Genomic DNA, 20190 nt, shown 5'->3' with positions numbered 1-20190 from the left:
GAACAGAGAACAGAGAACTCCTTCTTGAACATATAAAAAATGGTTTACACATTTCCTAAGTGACTTCTTGGAGAAAGACAAATCCTACCAGACTTTATGCTAAATAGGTTCACACAAATTCTTCAGGTGGAACATGTTCAAAGCCAAACCTTCATATAAAACTCGAGTCCTGACACTAATAAACACATGACTATAAATTAGCCGCCACAGCCGACTGAATGATTTAAGAGCACGGGCCCTGGTACTGTTCGTATCCAGGATAAACTGACAATGCCTCCCTTGCTTTTTTAGGTGAAGTCATGGAGGAGACACTCTAATTTTACTGAGGCCTTTATTTCTTCTTTATAAAAACAAAGACAATATTTACCAAGGATCGACAAATTAAGACAGTGCAATTTTTGATTCAATACAATTTACTTATATGGTTCAGGTTTGTTTTTTTTCTTTCTTTTTTGAGAGAAAGAGAGGGAGGGAGAGAGAGAAAATCCCAAGCAGCCTCCCTGTTGTTAGCACGGAGCCCGATGCGGGGTTCAAACTCATGAACCATGAGACCAGCACCTGAGCCGAAAACCAAGAGTCAGATGCTCAACCGACTGAGCCACCCAGGCGCCCCTCTATGGTTTCGTTTCTTACGGGTCCCTCAAATACAGAACAGTGCCTGTTATGTTACGAAAAGGCTCTGGTAGCTGTGAGGTGCGTGGTACCATCACCTGGGACAGAAAACTCCGAAAACTAGTGGGGAAGCCCAGAAGAAATGAGGAGACGCATAGACCAGGGATTGGGATTAATTCAGCCTACACATGTTGAACTTAAGGTATGCCCAGGTCAGTGTGAAAAAGTCTCAGACACGGGGGGCTGAAGAAAGGGGTTATGCTGGACATGCTGACAGACTGGGGAAGTCCTCTCCTCTCAACCCCAAATACTTACTAGAATCAAAGTTGGGGACAGGTGGCTTGTATAATCCCTAGAGTTCTGATTTAATTGTTCTGGATAGAGCCTGGGAAGCAGTCTTGTCTTTTTTTTTTTCTTCTTCTTTTCCACGAAGATTTAATTCAAACAAAGGGCACTTTCATTCCAACTTTTGTTTTGTTCATTCAACATACATTTCATTTAAATGGATGAATTCTTTTATTCATTTTTTTTAATGTTTTATTTATCTTTGAGAGAGAGAGATTACTAGCAGGGGAGGGGCAGAGAGAGAGAGGGAGACACAGAATCCGAAGCAGGCTCTAGGATCTGGGCTATCAGCACAGAGCCCAACGTAGGGCTCGAACTCGTGAACCACAAGGTCATGACCTGAGCCAAAGTCAGCCGATTAACCGACTGAGCCACCCAGGTTCCCCTTCATTTGTTATTGTTTTTTTTAACAGAAAGTTCATATAACATAAAATTAGCCATTTTAAAATGTAACAGTTTAGGGGCGCCTGAGTGGCTCAGTCGGTTAAGTGTCTGACTTCGGCTCAGGTCATGATCTCACGGTCCGTGAGTTCGAGCCCCGCATCGGGGCTGACAGCTCGGAGCCTGGAGCCTGCTTCGGATTCTGTGTCTCCCTCTCTCTCTGCCCCTCCCCTGCTCATGCTCTGTTCTCTGTCTCCTCTTTCTCTCTCAAAAATAAGTGTTAACAACAAAAAACAAAAGACCAAGAAAACAGCAATTGGGGTGCCTGGCTGGCTCAGTCGGTTGAGCATCCGACTTGGGCTCAGGTCATGATCTCACGGTTCGTGGGTTCAAGCCCCGCATCGGGCTCTGTGCCGACAGCTCGGAGCCTGGAGCCTGCTTCAGATTCTGTGTCTCCCTCTCTCTCTGCCCCTCCCCTGCTTGCACTCTGTCTCTCTCTCTAAAATCAATAAACGTTAAAAACAAAATAAAATAAAACTAAAAAAATGTTAACAGTTCAGTGGCATTTAGTATATTCACAACCTTGTGCAACCATCTAGTTCCAAAACGTTTTCATCACCCCAGAAGGAAATCCTGTACCCATTCAACAATCACTTTATGTTCCTTCTCCCGTAGTCCCTGGAAGCGACTAATCTGCCTTCGTCTGTATGAATTTACCTATTCTGAATATTTCCTATGAATGGAAACATATGATATGTGATCTCTTGTAACAGCTTCTTTCACTAGGTATGTGTTTGAGGCTCATCCATGTTGTAGCATGTATATCCAGGCTTTTCCCTTTTTATGTCCAAATAATATTCCACTGTATGGATACACCACCCTTTGTTGATCCATTCATCCATCAGGGGACATTTGGGTTGTTTCTACCTTTTGGCTGTTGTGAATAGCGCTGCTATGAACATCAACATACAAGTATCTGCTTGATTACCCGTTCTTGATTCTTTGGGTTATACGCCTAGCAGTGGAATTGCTGGGTCAGAGGATAATCCTGCATTTAAATTTTTGAGGACAAAAATTGTTTAAGTTCTCTAGATGGTTCAGGATAAAGCTGGTGTTGTGACTCACGAACGGAGAGGATGAACGGGGCCCTGGAAAAAAATGGAACGCACCAGGGAGAAGACGTGGCCGGGGGGGTGGTGTGACGAGGCTGAGGCAAAACCTTGGAAACAGGACACTTCAAAGGCTGCTGAAAAGATCCCATAAGGAAGACACGTAGGAAAAAGAGGAGTCACAGAAACACGTGAGAATCCAGCGGGGGGAGCCACTGACTTCAGCTGCTGAGGAGGAATCAAGAAAGAAATTGGGAATCTTTGCATATGGCAAGATACAGGTCACTGGAGTCGGGGACCTGCTAGTTTCTCTGAGGCCCTGCTTACAAGGAGTCGGGGCCCACGTAAGATGTAAAGTAGAAGATACGTGAGTCCTGTCATCTACTCTCATTTACTCTTTGCTCTTAACAGGCACAGACCATGTCACTATTCTCCCGGACACACAATGCACATACCAAGCCTCCGGCAAAAATGTGATTAGACCAACCAGTTTTTACCTCGATAGATAATGTGGCAGGGTCCCTGGCAGATACAACAGTAAACCTCAGGAGATTTCTGACCTGTACCTGTTTCGCTGACCATGTAATGACCTTTCTAGGATTTTAACTACATGGAAAATATTTTGGGTATAATGAGGTATAACTAGCTAAATGTGTGTGAGTCTAGTGTCCGCAAAGTAGGTAACAAATTCTTACATTGTTTCCTCTGTTTTCTGCCTAAAATTTTGTTTTCGCTTAAAGGTGTTATCAGTTTTTATACAACATCCGCCAGTCTCGGAATCAACGTTGACAGGACACGGGGCTTCACGAGCTCACTGAGGTTATTTTCCGAAAGCAATTATTTTCTTCTATTATTAGAGAAAGGGGTAACTTTTACAGTGATTACATTTTAAAGATGAAAAGTGAGAATTAAGGTCAACCTTATGTTTGAAGTCACATTAAATTTAATTTACGGTTAAATTCTCAATGAATAGTAAGCAACATCTGAAGTACACGAGTGCTTTTTTTTTTTTTTAAAGTAGGTGTTGATGTTCTTAAAATCTTGAGTGTGAAACCAGCCAAGAAATGTTTCCTAGAGTAGTAACAGCGGTACGCTCTCCTAGATTCCTTTTTTCAATTAGTGTTTCTATTTTGTAGACAGTAACAGTATTTAATTTGAAATTTCCTCTTTCTGTGCCAATTCCAGTTTGAAGTCCTTCCTGTGAAGTCTTTGAGTGCACAGCTTTATGTGATACACAAAGCCCTCTGAAAGCAGCCAAAGAAAGAAGGGGGAGAAGATGTTTTTCTTTAGTATCAAGCACCTGGCAAGGAAGTGGCGTGTTCCTGTAAAGCCTTGAAGGCATTCCTGCTCTCCCCGGAGAATCCAAACGGACTCGTTTTGATTTCCCTTTGAAAAACCATGAAGTGAGAGCACGTTTGCTTTGATTTAGTTTACCAGACTTTCCCCTGTTGTTTCTTGTTGCTTGATTCTGCTCACTGACAAGTCAGGGTGATGGCCCCGCGACCCACTCGCGGTTGGCAAGGGAGAGGGACATCCTCACCATGACTTCTGGCTCCGGGTGGAACTAGAGTAACAACCCCTAGTGCTGTGGACCTCGCAGAAACCAGGTACCTAACTCGGCAGCTTTACGGCACAGACACAAAGGGGAAATTATGAGAAAAGAGCGTTTCACCACTACTCCTTCTCCACTTCTTGCCATGTGCACGTCCCTGAGCTAACGTGCCCAAATGGAAGCCAGGGAAGAAAGCACAGTAACAGCTGCTTCAAAAAGACAGGATAGAGGGGGCTCCTGGGTGGCCCAGTCCGTTGGGCGTCAGACTCTGGCTCAGGTCATGATCTCGCGGTTTGTGAGCTCAAGCCCCACGTCGGGTTAGCTGCTGTCAGCAAAAAACCGCTTCCGATCCTCTGTTCCCCCTCTCTCTACCCTCCCCGCCCCCCACTGCTTGTTCTCTCTCAAAAACCAATTAAAAAAAAAAAAAAAAAAAGACAGGATAGAGGCACCTGGGTCGCTCAGTGAGTTAAGCCTCTGACTCTTGCTTTCAGCTCCGGTCACGATCTCACAGTTGTAAGATCAAGCCTGCACCCGGTGCTCCACTGGCTGTGGAGCCCGCTTGGGAGTCTCTCTTGCCCTTGTCCTCCGCCCCTCCCCCGCTTGCTCACACCCATGCACCTACAGGTGTGCTCTCTCTCAAAAAAAAGGATTAAATAAGTAAAACAGGACACCAAAACACAGGATGAAACAACAAACAGATAAGGTGGACTTCATCAAAATTGAAATCTTTTGTGCTGCCAACAATACCTTCAAGAAAATGAAAAGACAACCAACAGAACAGGAGAAAATATTTGTAAATCCTATTTCTGATAAGACAGTCGTATACGGTGTACATAAAGAACTCTTGCAATTCAACAAGAAGACAAATAATCCAACTTAAAAATGGACTCGAACAGACATTGGCATGGCCGATACGCACATGCCAGGATGCTCAACATTATTCATTTTTAATATTTCAATTAATTTAGTACTTCAATTTTTCTATTTTATCTACATTTTATAATTAATTACTATTAGCCATCAGGGAAATGCAAATCAAAACTATGAGATACCACTCTACCCCCACTGGGCTTAACAGTGAAAAAGACACATAACAAGTAGATGGATATGGCCAAGCTGGCACAGTCACAGATTGCTGGTGAGAATGTAAAAGGGTGTAGCCACTTTGGAAACCGGCCTGATGGTTCTTCCAGAGATCAGACATAGACATACGAGCTGACACAGCATTTCTGCTCCTTGAGAAACGAAAACAGATGTCCATACGAAACGTATACATGAATCCCCATTGCAGCATTACTCATAGTGGTCAAAAAGTATAAACAATCCAAGTGCTAATCAAGATCGATGACTAACAGTGGTATATCTATGCAATGGAATGTTATTCAGCTATGAAAAGGAACGACGTATTGATATATTCTGCAACACGGAGGAACCTTGAAAACATTACGTTAAGCGCAAGAAATCAGAAGAAGACCCCATCTCGTGTCCTTGTATTCATACGAAATGTCCCAGATAGGCAAATCTGTATAGACAAGAAAGCAGATTCGTGGTAGTTTAGCACTGAGCGAGGCTGGGGGGGAGGGTGGAGGAGGATGGGGACTGACTAACAGGAGAAAAGAGGGTTTCTTTCGGGGGTGGCTAAAAATAGTCTGAAATTGGTTGTGGTCATGGTTATAACACGTCGTGAGCAGCCTCAAAGACACTGAACTATATACTTTAAAGGTGAATTGTATCTCAAGAAAATTGTTTAGGGGCGCCTGGGTGGCTCAGTCGGTTGAGCGTCCGACTTCAGCTCAGGTCACGATCTCGCGGTTCGTGAGTTCGAGCCCCGCGTCAGGCTCTGGGCTGATGACTCAGAGCCTGGAGCCTGCTTCCGATTCTGTGTCTCCCCCTCTCTCTGCCCCTCCCCCATTCATGCTCTATCTCTCTCTGTCTCAAAAATAAATAAATGTTAACAAAAAAATAAAAAAAAAGAAAGAAAATTGTTTAAAAGAGAGAGAGAGAGAAAGGGAGACCGTTATACAACTCGGAAGCCTGGCCTTTCACGTCCAGATGCTTAGTCATTCCTCACTATTCTGGGTCCCTCTTACTGTGCCAAGCTTCCAGACGTGGAGGTAACACGCAGCTCCTATTCACTGTTGTAAACACATTTGAACCTGTTCCTCACCCTGGGGTCCTTGAACATCCTACAACCACAGCGCAACAGCTACATTCCTCTCCCCCACGGAGGCTCCACCGGCTGCCACCCCGGCTCTCCTTGGCCTTTGACGACATGTTCCAAATTACGAACAGGGTTCAAGAGAGAAGGATGAAATGATCGAGAACTATCAGCGTCCGAAGACGGTTCAGGGCTCTGAGTATGTGTACTCATGGGAAAATGGCAACAGATTTTTTGGTCTCCAAGAAGAATCCCAAGAATCACTAGAGTGGGGAGCAAGGTTGGAGAGGCAAGGGAGAGACTTTCCTGTAGCTGTCCCCCAGAGTTGCCGGCCATCCCAAACAGGCAGTGTTACGAGAGGCCTGGGTAGAGAGGTGTGGCAGATGATGTCACTAGGGCCTTTTAGTCAGGCAGAAACAGCACTGTCACTGCGACAGCCATTATTCTGAACGGACGATGCTTGAACCCACAAGAGGCGTTCTTGAAGCATCAGTGCAGTGAGGAATTTAAAAGCATCCTGATAACTGATTTCTGAGAAAATACCCAAGGAAACAATGTACAAAAAATGTGTAACCCTAAAATATAAGAGCAAGCACAGATCAGGTTCTTAATCCAAGGATTTGGACGGTGCACTGAACCATGTACTGTCCTTGGCACCGCCCAAGGACAGTAGTTTCGGAGATGGAAAGCTCTCCTCTCAGCTCCCAAGTCGTCTGCTGCACAACCAAGGTGGTGCCGCTCATCTTTCTAGTATTTTCTTTATAATCCTGACCCTCAAATCTCTATCAGAATTGGACCTCGCATGGCCAGTAGCCCGCGGAAGGTCGCAACGCCCACCCTCAGAAACCTTCCCAGATTTCCTGAAAAAACAACCAAGTCCCTCACCTGAATGCTAATACAGCACTGTGTGTCAACTAACTGGAATTCACATGAAAGCTTAAAAGACAACAACAAAGTCATCTGGCTGGGTCCAAACACAAAAGCTGGTATAGCGTGGCCCCCACCAAACCTCCTTACTGAATAGAAATACCTACCGTATGTCAGAAAAGAGGCATCCAAATTCCTCGAGTCTTGGAGATTGAGCCCAGACATCCAGAACCAAAGAACCAAGTAGCTAGGGCCTTGCCACACCTGCTCAGGGCAGACTTATTCCAGTTACTCTCCCAGGGCGAGTAAGACTGGAGGCCCCAGCTCTTCTATTGTGTTTTCAGGAGATAACAAACAGAACTGTAAAAACCACTAATTGCCTTACCCAAAATCTGTGAATGGATGGTTAAATTAGTATTTTTATTTTGCTTGGTTTTTTTTAATCTGTGTAAAGTTTTTATTTATTTTGAGAGAGAGAGAGAACGAGTACAAGCAGGGGAGGGGCAGAGACAGAGAGAGAGAGAGAGAATGAATCCCAAGTAGGCTCCACACCATCAACACAGAGCCCAACTCGGGCCCTAACTCACAAACTGTGACGTCATGACCTGAGTAGAAATCCAGAGTTGGATGCTTAACGGACTGAGCCACCCAGGCACCTCTATTTCGCTTGTGTTTCTTTTTAAATGAAACTTTACCCCTAGAATTTCCACGCATTGTTTTGTTTTGTTTTTTAATAAAAGCACAGGTTACAGCCACATTGGAACGTGAACCCCGCACAGTCTGCAACTGCTTACCTGCAGCATATGACCGCCTTGCACGAAAGCGCCAAATCCAGGAAGCTTCTCCTGACTTCAAAGGACAGCGCGTACTTCAGGGTGTGGCCATCGATGATGAGGGCCACATCGTTCTCCTTGCCCAACAGATTCCCAAGGTCGGTGCAATGCTGCGTAATGGCAGCCCTTGTTGCCTGAAACGAGAGTTGGGGGGGGGGGCATGTGTTTAGTATTTCAAATTTTAGGTGTTTAATATATCAAAAACAGAGTGCCATACCCATTCTAACGTAACGCATACAGAGTCCGATGTGGCGTGTGTCTGGAATTCGCTGGAATGCCTGCTAGGTCTGTTGTATGGATGAACGTATCCCCTTTAACGATATTTGCATTTGACATTTAAAATGACCGACTCTAGTTACAGTCCAGGCTGAACTACGGCATCCAAATTCTTCTCCGTTGGAATTTTAATTGCTAAGGTTCTGAGGACAGTTTTTCTCCCCACTCCTTTATACTCCATATGGAGTTTTCTCAGTGCCTCTAGAACAGGAGACTCCATACAAACAAATGGGTGGTGGTGTTTTTTTTTTTTTTTATTATTTCCAAAAGATAAAGGTGCTAAAACTTAAATGGCAAACATTTCTCAGTTTGCATAAGATAATCTTTAAAGCCTCCAAAAAGTATTAGGGGATATAAAATTAATACAAAAGATTAATTTCTCGGGCGCCTGGGTGGCGCAGTCGGTTAAGCGTCCGACTTCAGCTAGGTCACGATCTCGCGGTCCGTGAGTTCAAGCTCCGCGTCGGGCTCTGGGCTGATGGCTTGGAGCCTGGAGCCTGTTTCTGATTCTGTGTCTCCCTGTCTCTCTGCCCCTACCCTATTCATACTCTGTCTCTCTCTGTCCCAAAAATAAATAAAAAAAAAAAATAAATAAAAAAAATAAAAAAAAAAAGATTAATTTCTCTTCTCTGCTGAGATCTTCAGATTAAACCATTTCTCCCCATGGGTCGTCACAAGAAGAAACAAACTGATGTTTTTCATGTTCCAGAAAATATTTAATCAAATTAAACACTTTAAAATAATACGTTTTAAGATATTAGTACCAGCCTAAATAAGCACCTTGGTGTGATGTCTCTTATCAGATAGAATTAAAGCATAGAATCATTCTTTGGATTCAAAAAAAAAAAGTATGTCTGACTTCCCAGTGAATTTATGACTACGAGTAGGATATCTGCTTCAAACAGAAGAATAAAGTCTCTGGCTCACAAAAATATATGGTTTAAATGAATCGGGGAAACACAAAAGTCTGCTAAAATTATCGTCTGGACGACTGTCCTTTGGCTATTAAGCTACATTTACATATAATTTATCCACATGATAACATAAATTACCGTCTTCAAGAAACATGTCAAATGGACAGGAATCTTTCCACCGCTAGTTAAACTGAGCATCAGCTACTACCACAAAGTGGAAAACAGGTTCTACTGTCTTACTGCTCAGTTTTCATTCTCAGTAAGAGACTTCCAACAACACTTATCAGAAAGATGTATTTGAGGCATAATTGTGGCCTAGAGCCCCGTTCTGGAGTCAGATGGCCCAGGGACTGGTCCCAGCTCTCCACTTATTACCTCTGTGACCCTGGGCGGGTTACTTAACCTCTTTAAACAACAATTCTCAAGTGTAAAAATGGGGCTAAGAATACTTACCTCACAGCACTTTTGTTATAAACAAATGAGCTAATCAGGGCAACCTGCTTAACACTGAGCTTGGCAGATAATAAGCACTCAATGAAGCCCATTCTTCCTCTGGTTACTACCCTACATCTAGGAAGATACACAGTTGGGCTATTTTGGGCAGTGAATAAATGCCATTGCTGCTGACAACGCCTTCTTTGTCAGCGTAGTGACATAAGCATAATTGATAGAACAGTGCCCTAAGAATAAAAGTTGACTCTCAGTAAAATAAAGGAAACTTTACACATTTTTTTTTAAACTCTTGATTAGTTGCATAATTCTGAATCTCAGACAAAACGTCTACGTTTACCTTATCTGTGCCAACAGCCTGCCCTTTAGAATCTGGGTGGAAAGAAGAAAATCCCACCCACTCAGGGAAATCCCGGTGTGGCGGCCTGGGTGTGTTCACCAGGAAACTCAGACAAGTCTGGGCAATTCTGGAGAGGGTGCTGGCCAGAGGTCGATGCGGGGGGCACAGAAAAACCTCCTGGAAAATATCTTACTGAAAGGGACGAGGCAAGATCTATGGAACTGGTCCTCGGACAACGTGCCAATACTGTCGTGGAGGCACCGTCTAGCCCAGTGAAACTTACCCTCGCTGCCACCCCACCCCCTGGACTTATGGAGGAAAAGGTTGAAGAATTCAAATCCCTGAGATGAGGAGACCCCTGCCTGTGGCTGTGTTTTAAGGGGGCACAGTACAAATGGAGATACGCGACAGCGGTAAGATTATGGAGGGTACTTTCTCCACTTAGGGTTATTTCTGTCCTGCTCATAAAGACAGACTGGAGCCTTCTTCCTCAGCCTAAGGGTTGGCAGCTGACCGCCCGCGAGCGTGAGAGGCTCTGGGGCATGAGCAGGGAGGGTGCCAAGCACTGGGAATGGGAATGGCAGAAATACGGTTAATGAGGAAACCATGATCCTCAGACACAGACAGTCCTCCCCTTGCCCCCACAATCAGTCAAGCAGTTACAGGGAAGGACCCGAAAGGGAGCTGGAGTTTCAACAGTGGCAGGCAGGGACACAGAGTCGCACACATGGCCCCTCTTCCTGAGAGCCTCGTATGCCACAGCCCACGGTGGCCGGGGAAACATGGAGGACACTGAGTTGACAGGTTTCCAAGTCGAACTGGGAAAAGTGCTGTGGACTCAATGTGTGTATCTCCCCAAAACTCATATGTTGAAACTCTAATCCCCAATGTGATGGTTATTTGGAGGTGGGGGCCTTTGGGAGGTAACTAGGTCACGAGGGGGAGGCACTCCCAATGAGATCAGTGCCCTTACTAGAAGGGACGAGGGAGTCTCTTCCTTCTCTCCCTTTCTCTCTCTCTCTACCCCGCCCACTCTCCCCCCTCCAGCCACGGGAGGACACAGCTGAAGACAGCTGCTCCACAAACCCGGAGGAGAGCCCTTGGATCCAATGTCCTTGGAGCCAATGGATCTGCCAGCACCTTGATCTTAGACTTCCCAGCCTTCAGAACCATGAGGAATAGATTTCTGTTGGTTAAGCCACCCAGTTTTGGGGCCAGCAGACCAAGCTAAGACAAAAGACGACCCCTTGAGCCCACCGGTGATGCAGCACTACTCTTGGCATAATGGATTGGGATACGAAAAGATGTGGCCTGTGACCAAGGCAACACACAGACGGAGCACACAACTGCCATCACGTTTACTGCCTGGAATGAGCCTCCTCCTAACATAGCAGCCGTAGGACAGATCCGCGCTTAGTACCGAACGTGGAAGAGAAGGCTGCTAATACGGGGGCAGGGAGAGGGGAGGCAGGACAAGGCCTCTTGGAGCAGGAGATGCCCGTGGAAGTGAACGATGACCCCTTGGCCGAGTTGAACTGCAAACCGTAGAAACGTAGCAGTCACGTTTTCCCTTTGCAGAGACTGAACCAAACATGGCTGTTACTATGTGGGCCATTTGGCCCTCCTGGTACATTTTCCTTTCCCTTTTTTCCAAGTTTTTATTTAAATTCCAGTTAGTCAACGTACAGTATAATATTAGTTTCAGGTGTAGAACCCAATGATTCATCATTTACATACAACACCCAGGGCTCATCACAACTGCCCTCCTTAATACCCATCGCCAATTTAGCCCATCCCCCTGCCCCTCCCCTCCAGTAACCCTCAGCTTGTTCTCTATAATTAAGAGGCTGTCTTCTGGTTGATCCTTCTTATTCCTTTTGCCTGCCACGCTCTCTACTCCTAACCGCCGCTCCTGTCCAAACCGTCCTGTTCTCTCACTTCATCTACACGGAATCGCACCTTTGCCTTTGAGATTGAAAACCTTCCCTCCCGCTAAAACCTCTCCTAACTCCCCATCCTCCCAACTCCACCCTTGACTTGTCTCCAGCCTCCACTTCAGTTCCTTCCAATGCCCACTCAGCAATAATCTTTGATCAAACCCAGACTGGTTGGGTTCATTGCACATGTGTGGCAGAATATAGGTCCCTTCTGTGCAGTTCTCAAGCAAGCCAATCGAAGGTATTACTATCACAAACAGTTCCTTATTCTCAAATGGACTATGATTCAAAAGTCTATTTGTAAGTCGGTTATTGGGCACTTAGAATCTATTTTCCCAAAGGAACGATGTTACAAATTGTGGTTGGATCCCAGGGCCTGTTAATGCCTATTTAGCCTAGTCGCTAAACTTTATACTGCAGTCTCTTATTTTAATAAAAAACCAATTACTGAAAGTTACAATGGACTTAGCTGTTATGAGGGGCACGGGGAGTAGGGACTAGAAGTTTCATTCCCAGAAAGATACAGAACATTCCAAAACCCTTCGCTAGAATTTGCCTTTTAGGCATTAATATTAAACAATCTATTTCCAGGTTTTCATACATGTTCTACAATTTTATTTTCCTTTGCAATTAAAAACACACACGGTTTATAGCCAAAAGCGAGCGAGTGCAACTACAGACCGTTCCTGTAGGTGCACCAAACACTCACCGCTCCCTTGGTTGAGCTGTACTGGGAGCCCTGCATTTCTTACCAGTAAGCTCTACGCTGGCCTTTCCATTTTCAGGTTTGTTTTTTTTTTTTTTAATTATATAAACACCATAGACAGTGCTACCCTTGATCTCAGGAAATGGTTGTCTGCTCACAGATCACAGGTTCATCTGAAGTACAGCTGAAGTTCAATCTGAATTTATGCGCAGGTGGGATCTGAAAGGTAGCTCTCCGGTTAATCACTCTGGGTTTAATCAACCCAGAAAGATGAAGATTTCTAGAATCTGGATGCATTTCTACCGATTTGCAGAGAGCAGGAATCTTTCCTCAAAATGAAACCGTTCCAGCAACACTGAAAAATGTCAAGGTAGGTAACCCTCTCCCTCCGTGAGCTTGGCAAGTGTCGAGAGGAATTTCTTAGACGCTGAGGTAGCAGCAGCTGCCTCAGACCCCCCTTTGATGTTCTGCAAATTCCAACGGGCTCAGAGCTGACCATGCTGAAAGCCAGGATGGTTCAAGTTTCACGAGCAGCAATTCAGCCAAATCATACTACGCCTTCGAGAACAAACTCCCTTCTCCTGGATTAACCTCGGGCTAATGAGTATCTAATGGTGATGCTCATCCTCTAGACCATGGGTTCAAAAGGGTTTTGTTGTTTTTCCATTCCAGCCGCCTATTTTTCTGGTCTCTTGCCCGCTGTCATATGTGACTTCTCTCGCCACTGCATTCTACCATTGTTTCACCCATTCCCACTGTCCCGACTGTCAGACCAGCCACAGCAGCATTCTTCTTATTCTTGCCACTTCCTTTATTTTACTATCATTTTCGCTTCCAATATAATCACACTTGTTTCCTGACAGCATTAACACGCACAATACTTTGGCATTTATAAATCCTAATGGATATGAAAGTCTGTAACACTTAAAAGACAAAGCACAAACCCAGCAAACCCACGACAGGCAAAGAAAGAAAGTCAAGGCTGGGAAGACAAGATAGTGACTCATGGCCCCTACTGGCAGCTGTTGATGCCTGGAGAGCTGATACCTTTGTGCTCTGGATGTTGCTTTGTTCTAATCTATGAATACCTCTAAACGAGGTTCATTAAAAAGTAAGAGGAATCTCTGTTAAGTGTGTAATGTTTCAAGGATTTCCTAGAATGCTAATAATTTCAAGGAGGATAGGATGCTATTTCACAGGCACTGGGCAAACCTTCTTAAGAGATAATTTGGCCTCTTGCCTCCATGTACCCAAGTACCTGTCTGGTACCCTCAAGTCACCTCTTATTGTCACCCCCATCAAGCATTTCTCGACACTGGCCATCTCCACCTCCCACAAAATGTTCTATTGCTGACAAAAAAATTTTTTTTATCTTCGGAGAGTAAACCAACTCAATTTACTGAATTCACAGTAACAGACAAGCCTCTACAGAGGTTTTGTTTTGGTTAATCGACTTCATTGAGCTATAATTAATGTAAGGTTGACCCATTTTATTTTATTTTATTTTATTTTTAATTTTTTTTTCTACGTTTATTTATTTTTGGGACAGAGAGAGACAGAGCATGAACGGGCGAGGGGCAGAGAGAGAGGGAGACACAGAATCGGAAACAGGCTCCAGGCTCTGAGCCATCAGCCCAGAGCCCGACGCGGGGCTCGAACTCACGGACCGTGAGATCGTGACCTGGCTGAAGTCGGAGGCTTAACCGACTGCGCCACCCAGGCGCCCCAAGGTTGACCCATTTTAAATGCACAATTCAAGGAGTTTCGGCAAAGGTACGCAGTCATGTGACTCTGTCCATAACCAACACATAGAACATTTCCATTGCCCTAAAAACGTTCCGTCCTGCCATTCTGCAGGCAATCCCACCCCCACCCCACCCCCAACCCATTCCCTAGCAATCCTCAATCCACTCTGTCACTATAGTTTTGCCTTTTTGTGGATGCCATATAAATAGAATCAGAGTTCACAGTGTCTTCTGTCTGGCCTATTCATCTAGCCTAAGGCTTTGCGATCTGTCCAGTGTTTCTGCACTCATCAATTCCTTTCTGTTTCTGAGTCGTATTCCACTGTATGAATACGCCCCATTTTGTTTAATTCACTCACCCATTATTACACATCTGGGTTGCTTCCAGGTTTAGGAGATCATAAATAATGCTAGTGTAAGTATTTTAGTCTTCGTGTGGACACGTACTCCTACTTCTCCTGGGTAGACACCTAAGATTGGAACCACTCTGTCATACCACCTACACAGACACACAGGGCAAGTGTTCATCCAACTTTAATTTTTTTTTTTTTAACATTTATTCATTTTTGAGAGACAGAGAGAGACAGAGCATGAGCAGAGAAGGGGCAGAGAGAGAGACACACACAGACTCTGAAGCAGGCTCCAGGCTCTGAGCCAACAGCACAGAGCCCGATGCGGGGCTTGAACTCACGAACTGCGAGATAGGACTTGAGCCGAAGTCGGACACTCAACCGACTGAGCCACCCAGGCGCCCAAGTGTTCATCTAACTTTAAAGAGACCGGGAGGGGCTGTTTCCGACTTAAAAAGACACGGCTGAGGCACTTCGCCTTCTTCCCAGGCCCACGTGCACGCCCTGGCTGCTCCCCGCAATCCTTGTCCACACGGGCACCATCAGTCTTTTCGATTTCAGCCCTTCTCGTGGGCGTGCAGTGTCAGATTTAGTGGTTTTCATTTGCATTTCCCTCATGACTAATGGTGTTGACTATTTCCTAATGCTTAATGAATTAAACGAATTCTGTCTGGGGGGATTTTAAGACACACAAGTAAGCAAAGTGGAATAATTCAGGGAGTACACAGGGGCCGTTCTTGTGCAGGCTGGTAAGCCCCAAGAACCCCTCTTCGGGAGAGCTGGGATATCCTACTTTTCAATTTCTTCTTTTTACATCTCTCGTCTCTAGAAGACCCACATTTTCGTGGAAAGGCATCCCAGACAGTGTGAGAAGGGGGACTCAGGAGGTGGGGAATATGGCAGAAAACTGGCAGCATCTGTAAATGAACAAGTACCATTTATTTAAAGGGGGGGGGCATTTACCATTTATTGTCCACTTATTTTTAGCCTTCAGGGCCTAGAAAATGTCTGAAGACTACAATCACTGCTATTTATCGGAAGACCGTTTGACTAACAGTTGTGACTGAGCTCAAATCATTCAGGTTAAAGAATTCCCTGAAAACATGTACTTTCATTATCACAAAGGATATTAAATAGCAAACCTAATAGGCTTACTTTATTCAAAAAGCTGTATTTTGATTTTAGTAGCAGGAATCGTCTTACATGCTAAACAAATATATTCTTGAATGGCCATATATAATGAGATCTCAAAAATAATTTATATGCTCTAAAAAGCATTGCTATTTGAATATGGACTGCCAATCCTTTTTTTTCAATTTGTTAAAATGTGGAATTCTTCTTAAAGTAGATAACCCTTTTCCTCTAAGAAAATGATTTCAAAGTGTGACCCTCCTGCAAGAAGAATGCAAAATCAGCATTTGTCAGTGATCATTCAGCTGTGTATAAAATGACCCTCCATAATTCCATGAACGATTGCTTGTCACACGTTTGTCCAGACTGGATCTCTGGGAGTCACCGGAGACTTCAGAGACACAATGAATGAATCACTGCCACGGTTAATATCACACTAACCAGGAGTAATTTTACTATGAACACAAACACTTTAACTTAATTAATTTTCTGACCTTTGGGGATTTAAATTTTTAACCTTCGGCGTATTCATAGCTATCACCTATTTAGCTATCTCTAAAATCTGCTCGACACTTGGGAGTTATTTTCAAGTGCCCGGACCAAACACAATGGTGATCACGTTTATACATTTAAAAAGAAACTACTGCAGAAAATCATCTCCAGACAATTAAAATTTGCAAAGTAGTTGAAATGAACCGCGAGATTAATTATGTCACATAAACTTTAGCAAAGGAAGACAGAGTGCCATCTTACACGGAAAGACAAAGTACCGACAGCAACCCAAAGATCCACGTTTGGCTCAAGTGACGAATGCTGGTATCTGCTAAGTCATCACAGAAAGCATAGAATAAGTAGCACAAAGTCATTTCAATTTGTGAGCTACTCCCTTGCTTTACAATAAGACCAATTTTTTATATAACTTATTGTCAAACCGGTTTTCATATGACACCCAGTGCTCCTGCCGACAAGCGCCCCCCTCACTGCCCATCACCCACTTTCCCCTCTCCCCCAACCCCCACCAACCCTCAGTTTGTTCTCGGTACCCAAGAGTCTCTTACGGTTTGCCCAATTCCTTAAGACCATATGCTCACTTTTTGAATAACCCTTACAGGTGCCGTGTAGGAAAATGAACATAATAATCTTAACTAGTTAATTTCCTGCCCTTAAGGACTCAAAGGTTTAACTTTAGTATTTCAATAGTACAGCCACCACACTTACTACTCCTAAAGTCTTCTTAACTCTCAGAGGAATTACAATGTGCCCAGGCTGTGTGTGACTCATGCAAACAGCACATGACAGTATAAAAAAAAAAAAAAATCCAAATCCACATGAGGCAGCTGTGGTCTGTGTGAGGTAGCGAACAGGGAATCACGAAGGCTCTGGCCACGCGAAGACACTGTGATCTTTGGCTCACCACTAGGACCTACTGGAGCAAAAAGACGACACACTGAGACTGGCCCACCACCCACAGCGCCCCGGCTGTGGCTGAGCCACCTCAGACAAGTTCTGGAAAGCACCTACCAGTGGGACCTCTTCGATTTTCCTTGAATCAGCAGGAGTCGGGGGGGAGAGAGAGAGTTATGCGAGAGGAAAGAACAGCTGTATACAAATCCCCTGCTATGTTAGGAAAATATGTCGTGTTTATGTGGAACAATGGTAGCACATTTAAAACTGGGAATACTTTCTAGGGGATACTCGCCAGTTGGTGAAATCAGTGGTGTATTTTATTACATATGGATTTTTAAAATAAAACCAAATAAGTCAGCAAAAATGTGTAGCATAAGTCCCATTTCCACTGGAGATCACCACACTGATGACTGGGCAAGGAGGAACTCTCAGCACATACGCCTGGCCAGAAGGCTTCCCCAGTTGTGCAGAATCCATTAACAAACTGGGGGGTGGGGGGAGAGGGCAGGCCGGGAGTCAGGCTGGAACACCCCTCACCATTCTCTTGTCTACACAGACTGACAAGGATTCAAGGTCACGGAGACAGAAGTTTACATTGAAATATAGAACAAAAAAAGAAAAACCTTTCATCACTCTTTAGCCATTAAGAGCTTGTTATGTGCACAGGTTTGTAGGGGTGGAGAGGCCCAGAGCAAAGGAAGGAGACAATGGCACACGACAGCCAAAGACCACTGCGGGCAGCGGGTACCGACGCAGGCCTGTAAGGCTGGGGAACCACAGGCACAGCTGGGAAGGTGCCGGGGTGGGTGGCGAGGCTGGGAGGACAGAAGGAACCATTTGTACACCCAAATGCAAAGCAACGGCTTCCACGTATAAAAATACCACACTCAGATGTTCACCCATCGACAGCAGAGATGACGGAGTGGGACGGGAAGCGGACCAGCAAGGAGCCTTCAGATGATAAGAGTCTAACCTCTGACTGGGGTCGCAGAGACAAAACCAGGAAACGCAGTTCACGAGAAGGATGCGTGGTGTCTGGTCAGAGGGCAAGAGAGGAGATGGGGAGGGTAGCCAGCGTCTGTCTGGCCTGCTAAAAGAGGCCAGTGGCTGGGAAACGGATGCGGGAGGACGCGGGGAGGGGTCTGTGACTGGGGGACAGCAGATACTTCATTTTGACTTTGCGTACAGACAGGTGGCCCTTTGGCTCAAGAACAACCTACCGTTCCCTGTAAGTACTGGTCCCACCGCCTGGTGGGCGCGGGCCCCGGGGGGGGGGGAGTAGGGAGCCTCTCTGGCCCTGGACTACCCCGCACTGCTCTCTGGGGACACCGCTACTCAGAAGTCCCTCCGAAGTCTGCGGAGCTCAGAGCGAACTTCCGGCAGCCACCGCTTGTCCTTTGTGGATCGTGTAACCCCTCAATCAATGCCGGATGAAGACTGGAAAAAGAAACCGTTTGGGCGGTTTCCTTACCACTCCCTCTGGGTGAAGAAAGCAAACAAACAAATCACTCAGCATGCAGCAGGTGCTGAGAAAACGCTTGCCACCCGTTCTGGGGGGCATATTTGCTGCTTCCTGAACTCCTGACCCTGGCCAGAACAATCGCTCACTGTCCGGTGTGAATCATCTCTTCTCTGCTCCTGCCGTCCCTTCTGCACATCACTGCACTCGTCTGGGGACAAGGGCCTTCTACTCATAGTTCGTTAAAGCACTGGAGACATTAGCTCGGCAGACCACTCACACGTCAAGTGGCCGCGGGACGCCAAACGTGAGGGCGCAGCCACGCACGGAACTGCAAGAGCCCTCTTCAAGGCGCTTACGCGTTCGTGAGGAAACAGGTATGGAGCAAATAGACACCTCACACCTGCCGTGAGTTTCATGTGCCACGAACGAAGTCCGGCGGGGCTCAAGAAGCAGGACCCCATCGGAAGCCGGACAAGGGCATCAGCCAAGGAGACCGAGACTGGCTTACGGGCAGAAGTACAGCAGTTTATGCCCAACTGGAGAAAAGGTCCTGACGATTGATTTGCGTGGCCAGGAAACATAACCAACACGGTGAGTTTAGGTTAAGTATTCACCCCACATTTGGCAAAAAAATTTTTTTATCCAAAATTTAAAAGCCACGAGAGCTTTGACAGCCGGTGTCTCTTGAAAAATTACAGTCTCCGGGAGGCCTAGACCCGTGGTTCCTGCGAAGCAACATCCAACCATCCCCGACAAATGCACGCCGGCCACGGTGCCACCCAGTCCCTACTGTCGCCCCAACACTGGGAGGCCAAGTATCACTGGTCAGTGGGCATGTGCTGTGGTTGCTGTGACCCACTTCTCTATTGAAAGTGGGAACAAAAATCACTAGGGCGGGCCAGAGCTTGATGGTGACGGGGTGAGGCGGGGGGGAGACAGAGAGCTCCGTTAGCACTCCCACCATGCCCCTGGCCCTGCCGGCCGGGGCCCCACGCTCCCAGCTCGATGAGCACCGTGTTCTTTGGTTTCTAAGTGGACACAAGTCGAGGTCCCACCGGGGCTCTGCCCACATTCTCGTCACAGCTGTTGTGGGCCGTTGCCAATCCAGGCACGGTTCCAGATTCTTTATTCGACCTAGTTGATGAAGGTTCAGCCCCTAAAATTAAACTAGTAAAACTGAGATAACATGCAAATTCCCAGATTGAAAACCCAAAAGCTGTCCAGAGGAATGATTTCCTGAAGCTCCTGAAATTGCTTTCAGTAGAGATCTCACCTTTGACGCGTGCACGCACACACGCGCACGCGCGCACACACACACAATTTTCCAGATGGCTAGAATTTCTATAGGGAAAAATGAAGCGTCAGCTGTAGTACTGAAATTTTTGCATAAGATGGCATATTGGATGGAAGGAATAACTGTGAATGTGTCTATAAGAACTTCTTTCTTCATGTACACATTTTTGGGCTTCTAAGCCTTAGTACTAAATGCTTGAGACAAGAGATGAAAAGTTATTCTGAGAAGGAAATAAATAATATATACGCACACACACACACAGTTATACACACACATACACGATATACATGATATCCTAGAAAAAACATAAAATATAGAAAA

General features: G+C 45.5%; 1 protein-coding gene and 1 long non-coding RNA gene across 12 annotated transcripts in view; one reads left to right on the top strand and one right to left on the bottom strand.

Moving 5' to 3' along the window:
* Nucleotides 1–20190, bottom strand: part of LOC121012749 (phospholipid-transporting ATPase IB) — a 651500-nt gene that overhangs the window by 331836 nt on the left and 299474 nt on the right. For all 11 annotated transcript variants that reach the window (XM_040448061.1, XM_040448063.1, XM_040448066.1 and 8 more), the window contains one exon: nt 7819–7991. In XM_040448061.1, coding sequence (XP_040303995.1) covers nt 7819–7991 — 173 coding nt within the window. The remainder of the gene's footprint in view (nt 1–7818; nt 7992–20190) is intronic.
* The window catches only part of LOC121012751 (uncharacterized), a 3895-nt gene continuing 2091 nt past the window's right edge, over nt 18387–20190 (top strand). The window contains exons 1-2 of the long non-coding RNA XR_005782275.1: nt 18387–19166; nt 19274–19399. This is a non-coding gene — a long non-coding RNA (uncharacterized LOC121012751). The remainder of the gene's footprint in view (nt 19167–19273; nt 19400–20190) is intronic.

This window comes from Herpailurus yagouaroundi, unplaced genomic scaffold, assembly GCF_014898765.1.
Source record: "Herpailurus yagouaroundi ecotype Mexico unplaced genomic scaffold, PumYag 197, whole genome shotgun sequence".
Classification (NCBI taxonomy): domain Eukaryota; kingdom Metazoa; phylum Chordata; class Mammalia; order Carnivora; family Felidae; genus Herpailurus; species Herpailurus yagouaroundi.
Note: the sequence above shows the minus strand (reverse complement) of the source record. Positions and strands in the feature narration are given on the sequence as shown.